General features: G+C 39.4%; 1 protein-coding gene across 3 annotated transcripts in view; it reads right to left on the bottom strand.

Moving 5' to 3' along the window:
* tpst1 (tyrosylprotein sulfotransferase 1) overlaps nt 1-15,945 on the bottom strand; it is a 51,276-nt gene extending 35,331 nt beyond the window's left edge. Inside the window, exons 1-3 of one of the 3 annotated variants that reach the window (XM_053507950.1) lie at nt 12,123-12,266; nt 11,967-12,041; nt 102-1,109 (exon numbers count right to left, since the gene is read on the bottom strand). In XM_053507950.1, the coding sequence (XP_053363925.1) occupies nt 102-922 (821 nt within the window). In that variant the 5' untranslated portion in view covers nt 923-1,109; nt 11,967-12,041; nt 12,123-12,266. Of the gene's footprint in view, nt 1-101; nt 1,110-11,966; nt 12,042-12,122; nt 12,267-15,796 lie in introns of those variants that run through there. The other 2 variants (XM_053507949.1, XM_053507951.1) reach the window with 2 other exon arrangements.
* Nucleotides 15,946-17,661: the final 1,716 nt, after the last annotated feature.

Below are 17,661 nucleotides of genomic sequence, written 5' to 3'. Positions count from 1 at the left end.
GTTTTACTGTTCCGCTCTAGACTGTAATTACAGCAAAACAATTAGGCCAAGCTACTCGATTAAAACCGTGTCTAATAACCCCCTGTATATAAGTGACTTACTTGGAAAGCGATACACCTCCTGTTTTTCCAATGAGGTCCTCGTGATGCAGGACCGATTCGTTCCAGGGAATGTTGAGGAATTTCAGCAGCGTCCGCATCCATTTCTCCGGATGCAGGACGAGCTGTTCGTAGTGCATGGGCAGGCACTTGTCGGCCGCCTCCAAACACTGAGTGTACATGGTCTCTATGGCCCGGTTCCACTTTGTCAGGCAGTCTCGGTAGCTGTTTAAGTCAAAGCCGGCAATGGTCACTTTGCGCGAGATCATGGAGTGGACGGAGGCTCTGCCGTCACGAATCATGAGGATGAATTTGGCGCGGGGGAAGATCTTCGCCAAGTACGAAAGGGACTTGAGCGCAAATGGGTCCTTGTTGCACAGGTAAGTGGCCGGCTCCCCGTGCTTCACGATGATCTCCAGAAGGAAGGCCTGCATCGCCGAGTCTAGCACTTCATCCGTGACGCCGGCTTCGTCCAGACGCATCTTCTCACGTCCCGAGCGGCTCCACATCTGCTTCATGGCCAGGATCCGGGGGATGACACGAGTCTCTTCTCCGCAGCGGACGTCTGGGTGCGCATCTAGCATGGCCCTCATTAATGTGGTGCCGCTGCGAGGAACACCTCCGATAAAGATGAGGGGCATGTCCTTGTTGTAGACGAAAGGGGCGCTAATGTTCTGTCCAGTGCGCAGCGTAGAGCGCAGGCCGACCGGGATTCGATCGTCGCGGTGGTGGCATTCCATCGCATGCCGACCGAGGTAAAACACCGTCACAGAGCTGATAACCAAACAGGCCACCAGCAAGTTTTGCTTGAGCTTGCCAATCATCTTGGGGTCGGGGACGGAACCAGGGACGAGCCTGTGCCAGACAGGGTGGGATCGTAGTTAGAGAAAAAGGGACAGGTAGGGTTGAGGACGACACCCGTTTTTTCAGTTCAGGACTCCCTGCTGAAGGACGAGCATAGATCGGGATCTTCTCCGTGCGGCTTTCGTCTAGTTCCCAGCTCCATCGGGCCTGCAACGACAAATCCAGAACAGACCCACGTCACATTTCTTTGATATGAAGTTATGACAGGTGTCTCGGGTAAAAAAAAAAAAAAAACAAGCAGAATTTACGATCGGTACCAGATTAGGAGACCGGTTTGATACAGTATGACACACTCATCTTATCATGGTTTTGATGTTCGGTTCTTTTGCAAGCGGTGGTGTCTGTTTGTACTTCAGCAAAAAAAACTAAGAAATCTTGAGCAGAAACGCTTTTCGACCGCTGACTGCTATACACAAGGCCCGAGTGGTAAACTGCACACAATATGCAACACATGTAAAGGTTTACCACACAGTGCTGGCTCGCGCTCAATGGTTATGTCGTGAGGTTTCCTCCTGAGCTTTTTTCTTTAACCAGAGGGCCACACGCTGCCCTGAGTAAACTCTATGCATAAACACACTTGTGGAATTCGGGATGACGGGGATATACGGCAGTAACGCACAGAGCAGCTGGATTCCCAGTCTGCAAACATACAAGACATTTTTAATGACCCTTTCTTATGCACATGTGTGGTTTTTTTTTTTAATCCCTTGATAAGGTTAACGAGCAGAAATACACTTCGTCATGTACTGAGAATGTTCTGTACTTGGAAAACCCCGCCAATTAAAGAATATTAACTTGAACTTATTCCTTGTGGATTTCTCTTTGAAACTGCAATACATTTCGAATAAAGGGGAAAAAAATAACTAAAGACACCATCTTATACAGGCCGGGGGGAAAATATGGAATTCTGTTAGGTGATGTAACCGGAAGATGAAAGTCTCCTGTGTTTTTAAGTTATAAATCTCCAACTCTGATACTAAGACGAGCCAAGCCTTTGGATTTTACGATTCCTAAAGAATCTACAAAACCAGGCTTGTCAAAAATGATTGGAAGCGTCTCAAATGAGAAAAGGTCTGGGAAAGTCGAGGGACATTTATTTTATCGTTGCTACTCGAACCAGCAAGGGAAGCAGGCCATACTGTATTTCAAAAACGTCTTTGCATAAAGAATATAATACGACACGACGCTTCCACCAGACAAGACACTCATGCGTTGTCCCCCTGTCTCAAGAGGAAATAAGCTGAGCAAGGAATAAGCCGATAATGAGTGAACATATGTAGTGACAGACGCAAGTGGATTATCAGGAGACGCCTTAATCAGATCAATAGAATGTTTAGCTAAGCTAAATATATCAGGAGTATGGAATAGAAAATCCCAGCTCATCTGACTGAGCAGTTTTCAGGTGCCACACCGGGAGAACGATGGATAGAAAGACGAAGAGAAGAACCTTCAGATTAACACTGCGCGATTAGGCAGATTCGCAATTTAAATCGAAAAGGTCTGTGGAAAGGAAGCAAGCTCTTTCTGAAACCCACTCATTCATTCTCTATACCGCTTATCTTATATACAAGGTCGCGGAGGGCATGGAGCCTATTCCAGGGGACTTGGGGCTTGAGGCGGGGTACACCCTGGACAGGGTGCCGATCCATCATAGGCATCACAAGCATACAGATTCATACTGCAGGAAATTTGGAAACGCACAGTTGGGAATCAAACCCTCAACCTACTGGTACCACCACCACCGTGCCATGTGCCATGGTTAGATAGGATCACATACCCCCCCACCCCAATGGTAGGTTCACATTTAAGAAAAAAAAGGCACCGTTATAGTCAGTGAATGCTACTGGAAAAAGCTCCGTGTTGCATGAGGATATTAAGTGCACTTTAATTGTAGGGGACATTTTAAAAAACAGTCTTTTGTAGAAAGTCTTTTTTAAAAACTTCTGTGAGTAAGTAAACTCCTACAGTGTGTCCATATGTTTAAGCTCAAAAAAATATGACTCATGACATGTGCTGCTCATTTTTCGTAAAAGGTGCCAAGCATTCTAGAGCTGACTGTGTAATTCTTGGAAAGACTCCAGACTTCAGTCTCCGAGCTCAAACTATCTTTAGGCTGGTCAGAAGAGAACACATCCATTATACATTATTCTTATATGCTTTTATACGATAAGGGTTTTATATGATAAGTCAATTTGGACTGATTTCCGGAACCAATTTGGACTGATTTCAGTGTTAAACTGCAGGGCCCTTACAGAACGAATGTTAAGTCAAGTCTGCTGACATGCAGTATGATTAGGAATTGATAAAAAGGCCCTAAAAAGGTCCACAAAGGAGCGAGGGTGACAAAAATACCAGAAGAACTCATATTCTCCAGCATGCTCAGTAAAACCTAACAGCTGTTTTACTTATAGTACTGTGCAAAAAAGTCTTGGGCACATACAAAAATATGGCATAAAAAAAGATGCTTTTGAAAACATTTCTGCATAAAAGAAACTTCTATAAAGAGCAAATAAATAAACAGTCAATATTTGGAGTGAAAAGACACAGATTTGTGCAGTTGAATAGGAAGCAGCTGTTAGGTTTTACTGAGCTTGCTGGAGACTACGAGTTCTTTTGGTAACTTCGTCACACTCGCTCCTTTCTATTTTTATGCAAATCCCAGGAGCGTACATTAGGTTTTTTGTTTCCATCTGAAAACGGGTCTGTCTTGTACAATTTTTTTCCTTTACAGCCATGCACATATTCTCCTGTAATGTTATTTATTTATTAATTTTTTATAAATAAAAAGTTATATATGGAAATATTGAATGACTTTGTACATAATTTTGCAGACATGATAAACAATTTGGTACAGTATCTAATATGGTGCCTAAAACTTTTGCACAGTACTGTGTGTACTATATCTATCTATCTATCTATCTATATATATCTATATCTATAAATATATCTATATATTTATATCTATCTATATATCTATATCTATATCTATATCTATCTATATATATATATATATATATATATATATATATATATATATATATATATATCATGATATAGTGGGGTATAAAATAGTGCAAAACTGAGAAATACTTTTATATCAAAGCGTACATAATTATCAAAGAATTCTTTAAATACTTATAACATCTTTTGCTGCTGTATTTTGAGACGTTTGAAAAAGTCTTCAGCTACACACGCTTGTTCTCACACCTATCTGCACCTTTAACCAGAAGAGACTCAGATGTTTAACACTCACATACGGTCAGTACTTGCCCCAGTGAAAGCCAGGTTTGAGGTCATCAAAGACAATATGTAACATTAAACATGATGATATACTGGACCAAACTAAATGCTTGGCATTTTACAAACATTACGCGTTTGAGTGCAATCTATCAGGAACAGCAACTCTCATCTCAGACATCTCAGCGATTGTCACTGGCCAGAAATGGAAAAGAAAAAAATAAAATCTGAGAACACCACAGCTGTTGCTGTCTATCCAATGTGAGAATGTGGAACACAGAAAGAAGGCAACAATGTAACAATCTTATGCTGCTTTTGTTTTTATTCCTTTTGAAGGTGTTTATTGGGGTTGGGCTCAATCTCAGATCAGGGTTTCTCCACCACAGCACATCGAATACGTGAGACAGGTGAGACATAAAGCTATTCATGGAACAAGCCTGGGTTTGATGAGGAAAAACCTTGAAGTTGAGAAACAGCTTAGCCTTCTGAGAGTCATGCCGAGGGGGAAAAAAAACAGCCTGCACATTCCCAACTGATGATTGTATAAACCATGGTGGATCACTGAAAGTGATGATGCATAACATCAAAAACTCTTTCTCAAAACATTACACCGATCCAAATTTGTGCTAAAGATAGACAGATGCATAACAAACAATATACAAAAATACACCAATCAGCCCTAACATTAAAAAATGCAAAATGTTATGCCCAATATTGTGTACAGTAGGTTCCCTTGGGCACATGATTTCACAAGATGTCTGGGGGTGTGCTGTGGCGTCTGGGGCCAGAATGTTAGGTAATAATTTGGGGGCTGTGTGTTGTGAAAGACTTATTTGTCCAGCACTTCCCATGGATGCTCGATCGGATCAGGTAAGATCTGGTGGAGGCCGAATCGGCAGCCTTGAGCTCTGCCTGCTGGGCCCGGTGTGCAGTGGTGCACTGGGCGTCCTGATACCTTTCTATTGCCGCCAGTATGTTCTGCGGGATTGAACCAGACAGGTTAGCAGTGGCATGGATGAGCCTTGGGTTCCAATGATCCTGTCTCCAGTTTACTGGTATATGATAATGTTAATGTGTTTATTTAACGAGGTAGCTTTCTCGCCTACCATGCGGAAGGCCAGGGTTCGATTCCCAGCCAATACCCAAACCCTAGTCACTGGATACAGTACTGGTTCCAAACCCGGATAAAATGAGAGGGTTGCGTCATCTAGCGTGAAACATGTGCCAAGTTGTGCAGATCAGATAGTCTGCTATAGCGAACCCCCAGCCAAAAAAAACAACAACAACATTAATGTGTTAATGTTATGTGGAGTTATGTTACGTTACGGTTACGTTATCTGTGTAAGTCTAACACACTAAAAACATGGTACTATGCTGCAAAAAGGTATTATTATTCTTTTTTATCCATCAGTATAAAGGACATTTAAATAAAAACACTGACACACAAAACGGCAAGGATGCCGTACCTATACTCAAGAGCGAGTCTATATCCTTATGTAGATTCAATTCTATCAGAGAGAAACCAACCCAGGAGGCCTTGTAACTGATTTACTACTGTGGTCAAGCAATGTTTGCTCTCACATTTCATCTTGGTGAAACTGAAATCAAGAAAGTGTTGGTATTAAATTAACAGCGCTTCTTCACTTCTGTTACGGATATCCTCCATTGGATTTGCCATTGATCTGTTTGGTAATTCTCCATGGGCCTGTGCGGCAACCGGACCACATCAACACTTAATAATGAGTGCTTCAGGCAGACAAGATAAGCAACACATAAGAGACAAGAGTCATTGCTGGGGTGTTTTCAAAAGACGTGAGAGAAGAAAGGTTCTCGCGACTTAACTCACGCCTACTATCTTTTACCTCGAATCATTTCTGGAGTTCTGGAGGCCAGTCCTTTTACTGCTGCGTCCTTGACTAATTTCTAAGAAATGCAAATTGTTTGAAGTCGTTCTCTCATAATTGCACTTTCTCAGTGAGACTGTACACCCTGATATCTTCTCTGGTAACACACTGAACACTTCTTTGAAGGCTCTGGATGGGGGGGTCAACCCATCACAGGGGACACACTCACATTCACACTCTATGGCCAATTTGGGAATGCCAATCATCCTAATCTGCATGTCATGGACAAGCACAGGGAGAACATGCAAACTCCATGCACAAAGATCCGAAGTGGAAATCGAACCCGGACCCTGTAGATGCACCGCAACAGTGCTGACCACTACGCCACTGTACGAGCTTGTAAAGACTTTGTGGTTTGTAAACATAAAAGGTGTCGAAGAATCTTATATAACCGCACTTCGGTGGCAATTCCAGCTGTAGTTCATATATTATAATAAGAATTTACTGTTATTTATGATGTTTTGTGTAAGCAGTCGTCACAGGGACTTCCGCTTTCCCTATAATATGATAATCTTCAATTTTCTAATTGCATTAATTTTATGAGAGCGGGAAAAAAAAAAAAACCTTCTTAACTTCCATTAAACAGAATCAAGAATGTTTAAAAAGCATGTTGAGTCATACATTATTAATAAACAACTGTAATAAATTGTAAATCGCTCATAAATCACTGTGGTATAAAAGCAGGAAAGATTTCTGGACATGCTGTACATGAATATAAACCAGTTTTGTGGTGGAGACATCCCGTCCTGGACTACTTTCCAATGTTCCATGTTGTGAGCTCTATGTAGTGTTACATAATACCGACGGACGGCAACGGCACGGGTGCCAGCTCATAAATATCATCCTCACAGCATTCATTTTAAGAAGGAAAATGATTAGGACAAAGTTATATCCTCAGCTGTAACCTCTGAGGAGTTCTGATTAAGTTCTAACCACACACACACACACACACACACACACTACTAAACAACCCAACACTTCTCCTGCCACGATTCTACCCCTGGGTAATGGTGTTGTCCAGACCTTTTCATTATAACCTTAACCTTAACATTAGAAGAGTTACAGTACAACATGCTACTTATCGCTATGTATTTTTGGTACTGTACTTTCAGTGTTGGTACTTTCTGTGCACAATAAAGGCGACCACTGAAAGTCAGCAGCTTGTTGTGCAAATTCTGTGGTAACGTTGGTTTTATACTGGGACGTTCACTGGACATTGTTGTATTACTTGAGAAATAATCACGTCTGTGTGTTTTCTTACTCTGGAGTGGACAAGAGAATCCAAGTACAACTGAAAATATTTTCACCTTATTTCCCGTTGAAACCTGCTGAACTCAGCAACGCTGGCCATGATAAAAAGCTCTTGTGGAGTCATGCCCCAAGGGCACAAGGGAAAACTAGACAGTATTGGGCTTCAAGTTTGGCGTTGTGATGTCTGATCAGTGAATGTACATGTATAAATATACATACAGTGTTTCCCCATAATAGTAGGGGCATGGTGGGCCAACAAGTCACCCCTACCGTGCCTACTGTACATAACGTTCATTGTACTGTAACAATCAAATTTCAGTAACGTGGCTACATGGTAATACCAAATAACTCCACAAGGCGGCACTTCATTTTTATTGGGGTAGACTGAATAAATAAGAAGTTCTGATTAGCTACCTCGCTGAACTTATTCTCCTCAGTAACAAGTGATGCAGGGTATGAATGCTATATTTAACAGTTCATGTGTAACTAATGAATGTAGGGTCATGCAGAACTCGCTTATACAGTAATTCCCCTACATTCAAACAAGTTCCATTCCGAGAACTCGTCCGTAAGTCCAATTTGTTCGTAAGTCTGACAAACATGTCTCTGTACTAGAATACTAAAACAATTTGTTCTACACAGTATATAACAGTATAGAGTTGTTAGAATTATGCTGATGGTTAAAAGACCAATGTCTGCCATCTTTTCACCTTGCCCCATTCCCCTTAATTATTTTAAATTTGCCTTAATCGTTATTGCTTGGCACTTCTTAGGAGTACCAGCTTCATCGCTGCAGCTTTTACTCTTGCTCCCGGACATCCTAGAACTGCATTTGCAGAGGATGCATTCTGCATGCATGTGACAATATATACGCCGGATATATGATCTACTGTAACTTCCACGACTGAACATGCACAAACGCATGTTTGTATCTTCGAATGTTCTTATGTAGGGGACTTACTGTGTAGCTTATTCTGTAAGAATAAAGCTGTAGGCTGGGATTTCTCTTCCAGATGTGTTTTTTAACTACAGGCATCTGTTAGACGTTCGATATTTGCTTGATATTTAAAGTTTTTTACATCTGTATGAACCGATCGAATAGGAAAATGACCTGCCAATCCTCATTTACATGTTATTTATGTAAAGTGAAAAAGTAATATGTAAGTAGTAGTATGTATTAAAATAGGACAGAGAAAAGCTTTGTGCAGTTTGTCAGCATTGCAAAATTAAATGAAAATGTTAAATAAAAACAAACAAACAAATAAATAAATAAATAAATAAATAAATAAAATTAAATGGCCGGTTAGGTTTTAAAAATAAATAATTTATTTTGCTCGGTTAATATATACAAGTAGTTTAAATGTATTTAAAGTAATTTAAATTGAATTTAAATGTAAATATAATTTAAATTGAATATGCTTAGTTTTATATATATATATATATATATATATATATATATATATATATATATATATATACATACACAAGTTATTTAATTTAAATAACAATAATGTTTTATAATAAATAAATAATAATAACTTAATTTAAATGCATAAGCATTAAGCATAATTTAATGTATAGCTTATTTCATTAAAAAAAGTTATTTATGTGTTATTTCATTTCAGTTGTTTAATTCAAAAAAGTTATTTAAGTGTAATTTATTAGAACACAAAAATGCCTACTGTTTGTCACCTTAAAAGCATAAATGCGGCTCAAAACACAATTAATAATAAATACAGGGCTTGAAATCAGCACGACTCTCTATTCTCACAGAACAACACATAATGGCACTTATTACAATCATGAAACCTCCCATAAAGTTGTAAAAATCCAACGAACACACAAATTGACACATTTTCGACCACAGTCATGCAACCGACAAGGAGCTGCTAAAATAACACAGAGCTTGGTTTTATTACTCTGTTATGTACTAATGGAAATTACCAAGAAAAACGTCAAACGTCTTCTCAGCTAAATAAACAAGCGAAGACTTAAACACATGCTCCACCACGGCTGGGAAATAGTCTACGGCAAACACAAAGATGGCAAAAACAAGACATTTGGTTGGTAATTTCCCTATGTATATTGTATATATACTAAGTGCTGACTTGGAGAGGACAAAGCCTCTTGTTATTTCAGCAGCACGCCATTGTCTGATCTTATCTATCACGTGACTGTTAATTAAATAATCTCGACATATTTTGAACAATTATTAATGATACAATTTTACATTTGCATCACTGATACATTTGTTGCATAAAACAAAACAAAAAAATACTCAGTAAGGCATAACATTGTCCTAGAATCTAGAACTAATCAGTCTCATTAAAACGTTTGCGACAGTATATACGGTGTCCCACAAAATAATAAGGCTTGTGCTAAAACCCTCCTCATTTCTAACCCATTTTGCTTTTTAAACTACAGAACTCTAGTACATCTGGCTCAAAGTGAAAGTATATTTAAAATAAAAAGAAATTAATAAATAAATCATGACAGTAGTGGTATCAAAACATTTTGGTACCATGAATACACCCATTTGTCCCCCCAAGTAATCAAAAATATTGGAACACAGGCCTGGCTGGTATTCTTGTTAGATTGCTTGTTTAAACATTTAACTAATTCGGAATGTCCATTCTTTATCTGTTGTTGTGAAGATTAAACCAGCATGAAGACTACGGAGCTATCAATGGAAGAAATGCAAGAAATTCTAAAAGCAGAAAGGGGAAAAAAAAGGCCGTTGCACTAGGATTGTGCAATAGACAAATTAGAAACCACATGGCAGGAGTACAGGTACTGTATCACAATCCCCCTTTTAAAAAAGACTTTAAAAGCAGAAATATAGAGGCGAGAGTGAAAGTCGGGATGAAATACAGAGATGAGCCACCAAAGCTTTGGAACCAAGACTAAATTAATGGAACCGCCAAAGCGTGGAGAAAGAAAGGATGTGATAGCAGTCCAAAACATACAAGCTCATCATTCAAACACAATGAAGGGAGTGTCAGGGCTTCGGCCTGCATGGCTGCTTCTAAAACAGACTCCCTAATCTATATTGATGATGTAATGAAGTAATTCATGATGGTAGCAGCGGAATTAATTCAGATCTCTACATAAACATTCCGTCTGCCAGGGTACAGAGAAAAGCATCCAATCTAACTGAGAGGAACTTCATCATGCAGAAGGACGATGATCCGAAACACACTGCCAGCACAACAGAGAACTTCTTCATGGGGGTTTACTGAAACATTTTATTCTACTTTAAGACTATCTGTTCCAATAGTATTGGCTCACTAAAAAAATAAAAATATTAAAAAAAACTTGTGCATATGTTCAGAGATAGCGAGTGATCTGTAACGAGTGATCCCTCTACCCTGGCAAAGCATGCTCTGTGAAAAATCTGCTGTTATGGAAAATATTAGATGGAAAATATTGGAATAAATTGAATATACCATAGGATGTTCAGGATCAGCTTCATTAAAATGTATTCCAGATGTTGTTCGCTAGTGCTTAGAGGGAGAGAGAGGCTAGCAGCTTTGTTTAATTACAGTCGAGGCATTCCATAGTGCTGCAATGTCAAGGACCATAAACAACTCAGCATGGTGCCATATGACTAAGCTCTGGTCAGATGCATAATGTCAGAGATGTTATTTCTCCAGTCACGACACATTTACTGACAAAGATTATTGTAGGATATCATGTCCAAAAATATAAATATAATAAAATCCCTACTAAATTCATTAAACAGTACGTAGCACATCCTTAAAGATGTGTGTGTAATGACTTAGGAGTAGGCGGCACAGTCGCGTAGTGGTTAGCACTGTCGCCTCGAGACATGCAGATTAGGTTAATTACCGTGTGTAATGTATAAATGTATATGTGTGTGCCCTATGATGAATATCCAGGGTGCACCCCGCCTTGTGCCCCAAGCCTCCTGACATAGGCCATAACCCAGACCCCCACAATCCTGTTTAAAGAAGAAGCAGTATTGACGACGATGACAACTTACAAGTAAACGAAATTTTTTTTTACGATAAATGTCATACAGCGTTTTATTCCTCTTATACCAGATCAATTTGACAGAAATTACATTTTTATTAATGAAAAATGATAACATAATCTTGATCTGTTTACAGTTATGTTTAATGTCCACAAAACAAGTCAGTTCGTGTTATTATTTGTTTATGTATTATACTGAATATAACTGAATCGATCGTTGGTTTGGAATTTATTAACCGTTTTAAATTATTTATGTAAATTATTAAACATTAAACGCTCTAGTTCCTTAAAGTTCTTCTCTTTGGGTTTATGGTGCGTTGGTGCAATACTGCCACCTACTGGACTGGAGTCTGGAGCGCATGATTGCTAAGAACAACAACAACAAACTGAATCGCTTTCTATAAGATGTAAACGTTTCAACAATCAAAACACAACATACACAGCATTTCAATGCTTATTAAATACCTTTCTTACAAAACCTGTAAGAATTTGAGCAGCTTGAGGCAAATCAGACAGTAGTGGCATTGAATCTAATCGAGAACGGCAGTGCCCAAAAACGATTCACGGATATAGTCATCGCTTATGGTATAGCGGCCCCTGTAAAAGTTATTTTCCTCACCGTGTTGCTTTCGTCAGTATTTCCTGAAGTCTTTCCTGTTGCAGAAAATGTACTGTTGCACAATTCTGACACTTTCTGACAAAAAAAAGATATATCATAAAAACATACCAGAATATGTATATGAGGATATATAAAGTAAAAAGTACCCAGTCCTACCATCACTGCTGCTGATATTGAAGCTAAATTAACCAACACTTACTCAACAACTGCTTTATAGCGCCACGGGCGTTCACACGTACACGTGTACTCCTTTGTCAACAGCGTCGACACAAGCTAACGGTTCCCGGAGGGGCCAGAAACCCATGAAACAAAACATATCAATCACCAGTGCCTTCCAGCACGTGCGTGACCTGGTCAGCACAGACATCTTTAATGGGAAAATATTGATTGACTGCCCAGAAACGGACAAAATGACCTAACCTGAATTAATCTCTTGGATATAATCATCAACGAATTTCCCTGAACAGGAATGAACATTAGAAAACGCTGACAGTTTTTAACCAGAAGAGACACTGAGACATAAACCTTATACAGTACTTGTACTTATAGGCTGATGCTGTAGTCTGAGAAACAAAGGGACAGCAGGCTGGCAGGGACATGCTGGAGTTCAGGATATCAAGGACAACATGTACGGTAAACATGCTGATATCCTGGAACGAACAAACTTGCTTCTGTGTGCCATTTACGAGTGTTACAAGTTAGTGTGATCTATCAGGAAGAGCCACGCTTCCTTCACACCGCTGCCAACATCTTAGCGACTGTCAGAAAGGAAAAAAGAAAATGAAACGCTGAGAACAACACAGCTGCTGTAGTCTTTAACAATGTGAACAAGAGGAACACAGAACGATGGCAGGCATGTCAAAATCACACACGCTTTTTCTTTTTTTCCCCCAGACTCAATGTCGGATCCGACCTTACTACACGCAGTACCAGTCAAAAGTTTCGGCACCCCTTCTAATTCAATGTGTTTTCTGCTTAATGATTTATTTTCCACATTCTACAACGATACTGAAGATTCCAAAACGAAGGAATAGCGCATATGGAATTTTGTCATTAAATACCAACAAAAACAGCTAGTTGTTATTTTAAGTATTATTGCATAAGTAGCAAACACGTCTCAATATCAACTGTTCAAATGAGATTATTGCACATTTTGGATGTTTTACAATGTAGAAAGAACTAAAAACCTGGAACGACCATGAGATTAGAAGCTGTGTCCAAACTTTTGACTGGTACTGTATATACTGTACATATTTGATGTCACCAAAACAGATCAGATTTGAGATTTTTCAGATGAAAAAGTACCCGCTACAAAGAAATTATCAGGATTCAATACATTGAGACAAACACAAGCTGAAGAAGCTGACTATTTAGTGCTATGCTGTTCGTCCCAAACCAAAGTTATTAGTTAAAAAAAGAAGAAAAAAAACACATTTAACAACCCTGGGATGGGTAGAGACACTGTGACTTCAGCATGCGTTTCCTTATTGACAGTTTAAAGTCCAGATTTCTGAGCTCTATACAAACAAATGCAGATAAGTAAGTAAACACAACAAACCACAGATTTTTAGGAGAAATAACCATCAGCGGAGAAGCGACCATTTTTGGAGAAGTGACCAAGCACTCGCTCAACTGTGACATGGACAAGAAAGTTCAGATTCCAAAAAATTTACGCGGAAAACTGTAAAGTAAAGCGGAATAATAAACATCCACTCAAGTCGTTCTAATTAACTTTAAGATTCAGACAAGTTGAATTTTTATGTTAGAAAATGTCATGTCTCGTGGGTTCTTAAGATGAGTAGTTTATGCAGAAGAGTTGCTCGGCTGATGAAAAAGTTGAGAAATTAAAGATTCTCCAAATCCCACTATTTCATTATCGATACAGAACAGAAACCCGACCTCTCACAATTCTATTCTGAAGTTTTTTTGTTTTGTTTTTCCTATCCTAAAAAAATTTCAATCTGACAAGTCTTATAGCACTGCAGGAAATGATTACATGCCTAAAGCAATTTATTATTTTAATAATCTTCAATCTTTTAAAAACTACACATTGTATTATTCCAACATAGCATGTTCAATCCTCCTTAAACTATACATTGTATTATATCAACGAAGAATCATCAATCCTCTAAAAACTACACAGTATCTTATTTCAATGAAGACAATCTTCAATCCTCTAAAAAACACATTGTACTATTTTAACAGACAATCTTCAATCCTATAAAAACTACACAATATATGATTTTAAAAGACAATTATCAATCCTCTTAAAACTACACAATTTACTATTTCAACAAAAACAAATTTCAATCCTCTAAAATCTACATAATGTATTATTTCAACAAAGTCAATCTTCAACCCTCTAAAAACTACACAATATATAATTTCAAAAGACAATCTTTAATCCTCTGAAAACAACATAATTTATTATTCTAACAAAGACCATCTTCAATCCTCTAAAAACTACACTGTTCATTATTTCAACAAAGACAATCTTTAATTTTCTTTTTTGTCCGAATGATACGGTCTGTGTGTCGCTTCGAGACATGATGTTGACCGAACACGGAGGCAGCACGGTGGGTGGCATCGTTTCCCCTTTACAGCTCCGGGGTCTCCAGAGCTCGGGTTACTTGTCTGTGTGGAGTTTCTCTGCCTGGGTTTCCTGCAGGTTCCCTGGTTTCCTTCTCCCTGCCATAAAACATGTCAGTACACGGATTTACTATTATCATAACTCGCACCTAGCTCTGACTTTGTTAGACTGTTGTTGTTTTTTTTCCCCCTGCATTGCACCCAGTGTTCCTGGGATAGCCTCGTGATCCATGATAACCCTGAGCGGGATCTAGTGCTTACAAAAGATGAGTTTCAAGATAAAAAAAGGAGAAAACTAATGTGAAAGCCAGAACAGACTAATGCGAATGTTTGTTTCTCTCTCTGCATCATCTGACTGGTTAAGCAGGTTATGAATGGACTAAAACTGTAGCGTATTCATATTCTCCCCTGACATGCATAAGGCCCGGGTTCGATTTCCACCCACAGCCCCAAACCCCAGGCACCGGATTCAGGAGGGTTGCATGAGGAAGGGCATCCGGCGTAAAAACCTGTGCCAAGTTGTTGTGCGGATCGGATGGTCCGCTGTTGATGAGAGAGAAGCTGATAAACTACCAACATTCATACTGCGACCAGAATATGAGCACGAGAGAGCTGAAATGAGTTTCTCCAGGGTTTTTTATATGAAAGCTATAAATGTCAGAGCAAATCACCTTGTCACCTATATATCAAGGAGAGGACATCTTTAATGAGCCAGATTTTTTTTTTAGTAGACTCCAGAGCATGATCCAACTCCCTCTCTTTCTCTTTCATTGACACACACATAACTACACAGCTCTGTTGATTGCATCAAGACACTGATGGAGACAGAAACTGAAGCATTGCACAAACTTAGAAAAATGTAAGACAATCTATCTATAGCCTCCAAAGTGCAATGACCTCCTGGTGGTCTGTGTAAGCCCTGGGAATGTTTGCACAACGCCCAGAGACCACAACAAGAGTGATGGAGTGCTGATTATTTTTCCTCCCGTGCAGTTTGCATGGCACTTCACTACAGCTCGAGATCCTGTGCACACTGACAGCCTTCTACTGCACGCGCCCGGGGATTCAATCCTCCTGCACGTGCACGCGCGAGCACCTCAACATCAACAGGAGGAAACCCTGGAGGTTTGTATCCCCGAGTTGCACCAGCACCAGGGAAAGGAATGGAAAGGATCCACGGAACACAGGAAGGTTCGCGACGCAGTACTTCGGGGTAAAACGAAGAATGAATTGAAACCCACCTAAAGCTTTCGAAGATCCGCTTACAGAGACACAGCCAGGGGTTCATGGAGCGGATCTGAGCCACGAGACGCCGACAGCCGTCCGCTTTCCATCCGCGTACTCTTCCTCTAGGCGCAGGAAAACCGCGACACTGAAATCCTCTCGGCTCTCACCATAACTGTAAGCACACAGAATGCGCGTCATAACATTCCGGGTTGCCAGATATACGCACATGTATATAACACACATTGAGCAAATTTTACATAACAAACTAATACAAACGATTAAAAAGTAAACAAATATGTCAATAACTTACCGATTATTAATTAATTATGAAAAGTCTGTTATTAAACAATAATAATAAACAAAGAAAACAATTGGGATTATAATGCCAATCTGGCAACCCGATGTAAGTCCTGAGCGAGGCAGGAGTCTGATTGGACAACAGATCGCCGATCGTATTTATCTCCAAGTTGATGATTGGTTCAGGTATTGAGGACAGGGATATGCCCCGCCCATTTGTGGTTAAATTTCATAAGGCAGACTCACGGTACAGGTTTTTTCTAGTTGTTGTTAAAGAGACAGCTATGGAAATAAAGGAGTTATCAAAAATAAAAAAATATTCAAAGTGAGTAAAAAAAAAATGTACACTAAAAAACATTTAATGGTGTAAAAAAAAAACCTTTTCAGTTTTACTACTGTTTTTCACTTTCGTTCCTGGGTTTTTTCAGTTTCGCTTCATTTCTGTTTCAGTGTCAAGACTTTACACTTGAGAGGTTTCAAAGAAACAGCCAGACTAAAATACCTGTATCAAATGTTTTACCAAAAACTGGTCAAATATCCAGATTAACTTTCTAGTGGCAGTCCGTTTGTGGTCACTGGAATCTCGGATTCCTGTTCTTATTCATGAGCTTTCTGAGTTGCTTTTCTGTTCACCACAGTTGTAAAGGGTTGTTAATTGAGTTAACATACCTGTGTTGACTTTTGGAATTCCTGCTGTCTTAATATCACTTTTTCCACACCATTGTCAAATGTACAAGGCAGCATGGTGGCGTAGTGGTTAGCACTGTCGCCTTGCAGCTCCAGGGTTGAGGGTTCGATTCCTTTCTTGGAGTTTGTATCTGTGGAGTTTGCATGTTCTCCCCGTGCTTGATGGGTTTCTTCTGTGCACTCTGGTTTCCTCTCACAGGCCAAAGACTTGAAGATGAGTTGGAGTTCTTAAATTTTTAACCCAGCGATATTTTAACACCCTGCCCAGGTTGGGGCCCATCTCCTGCCCTAAGTCTTCTGGGATAGGCTCCAGGCTCTCCCCAAACCTGTACACTGGACAAGTGTTACTGAAGATGAATGAATGTTAAATGTACAGGCAATTGTTTATTAAAATCTGCAGTTTCTAAAATACCTATACCAACCTGCCTGGCCCCGCAGCCATGTCATGGTCAAAGTCAACAAAATAAAAAATTTTCACATTATAATTTATGGAATTTATGCCATGCATTCTTTGCACATTGTGGATGGCACAACAGTGTCCATTATTTATGGAAAAAAAATACAGCACATATCCATCCTGCCTTAATTCCTGCACGCAATCCTCCATAAACAAAATAAAACAATTCCTCCGGTCTTTCACCGTGAAATGTCAATGATTCTTACATCCCAAAGCTACATAGTGCTACATATTTTCACACACAAAAAAACTTTTTGTGATGCTAAATTCAACTTGAAGGCAAAGTGGAAAGTCGCCCTACCAAAAGGGCGGCGCCGTGGATGAGTCAATCTCAGCCCCAAGCAGCATGTGCAGTAGGTTTCTTCTAACTATGGCTTTATAACCTTCTGATTCAAAAAAAATATTGATTTTCTTCTTATAGTACTGGGCACTTTCAAG

Source organism: Clarias gariepinus, chromosome 11, assembly GCF_024256425.1.
Source record: "Clarias gariepinus isolate MV-2021 ecotype Netherlands chromosome 11, CGAR_prim_01v2, whole genome shotgun sequence".
In the NCBI taxonomy this organism is placed as follows: Eukaryota; Metazoa; Chordata; class Actinopteri; order Siluriformes; family Clariidae; genus Clarias; species Clarias gariepinus.
Note: the sequence above shows the minus strand (reverse complement) of the source record. Positions and strands in the feature narration are given on the sequence as shown.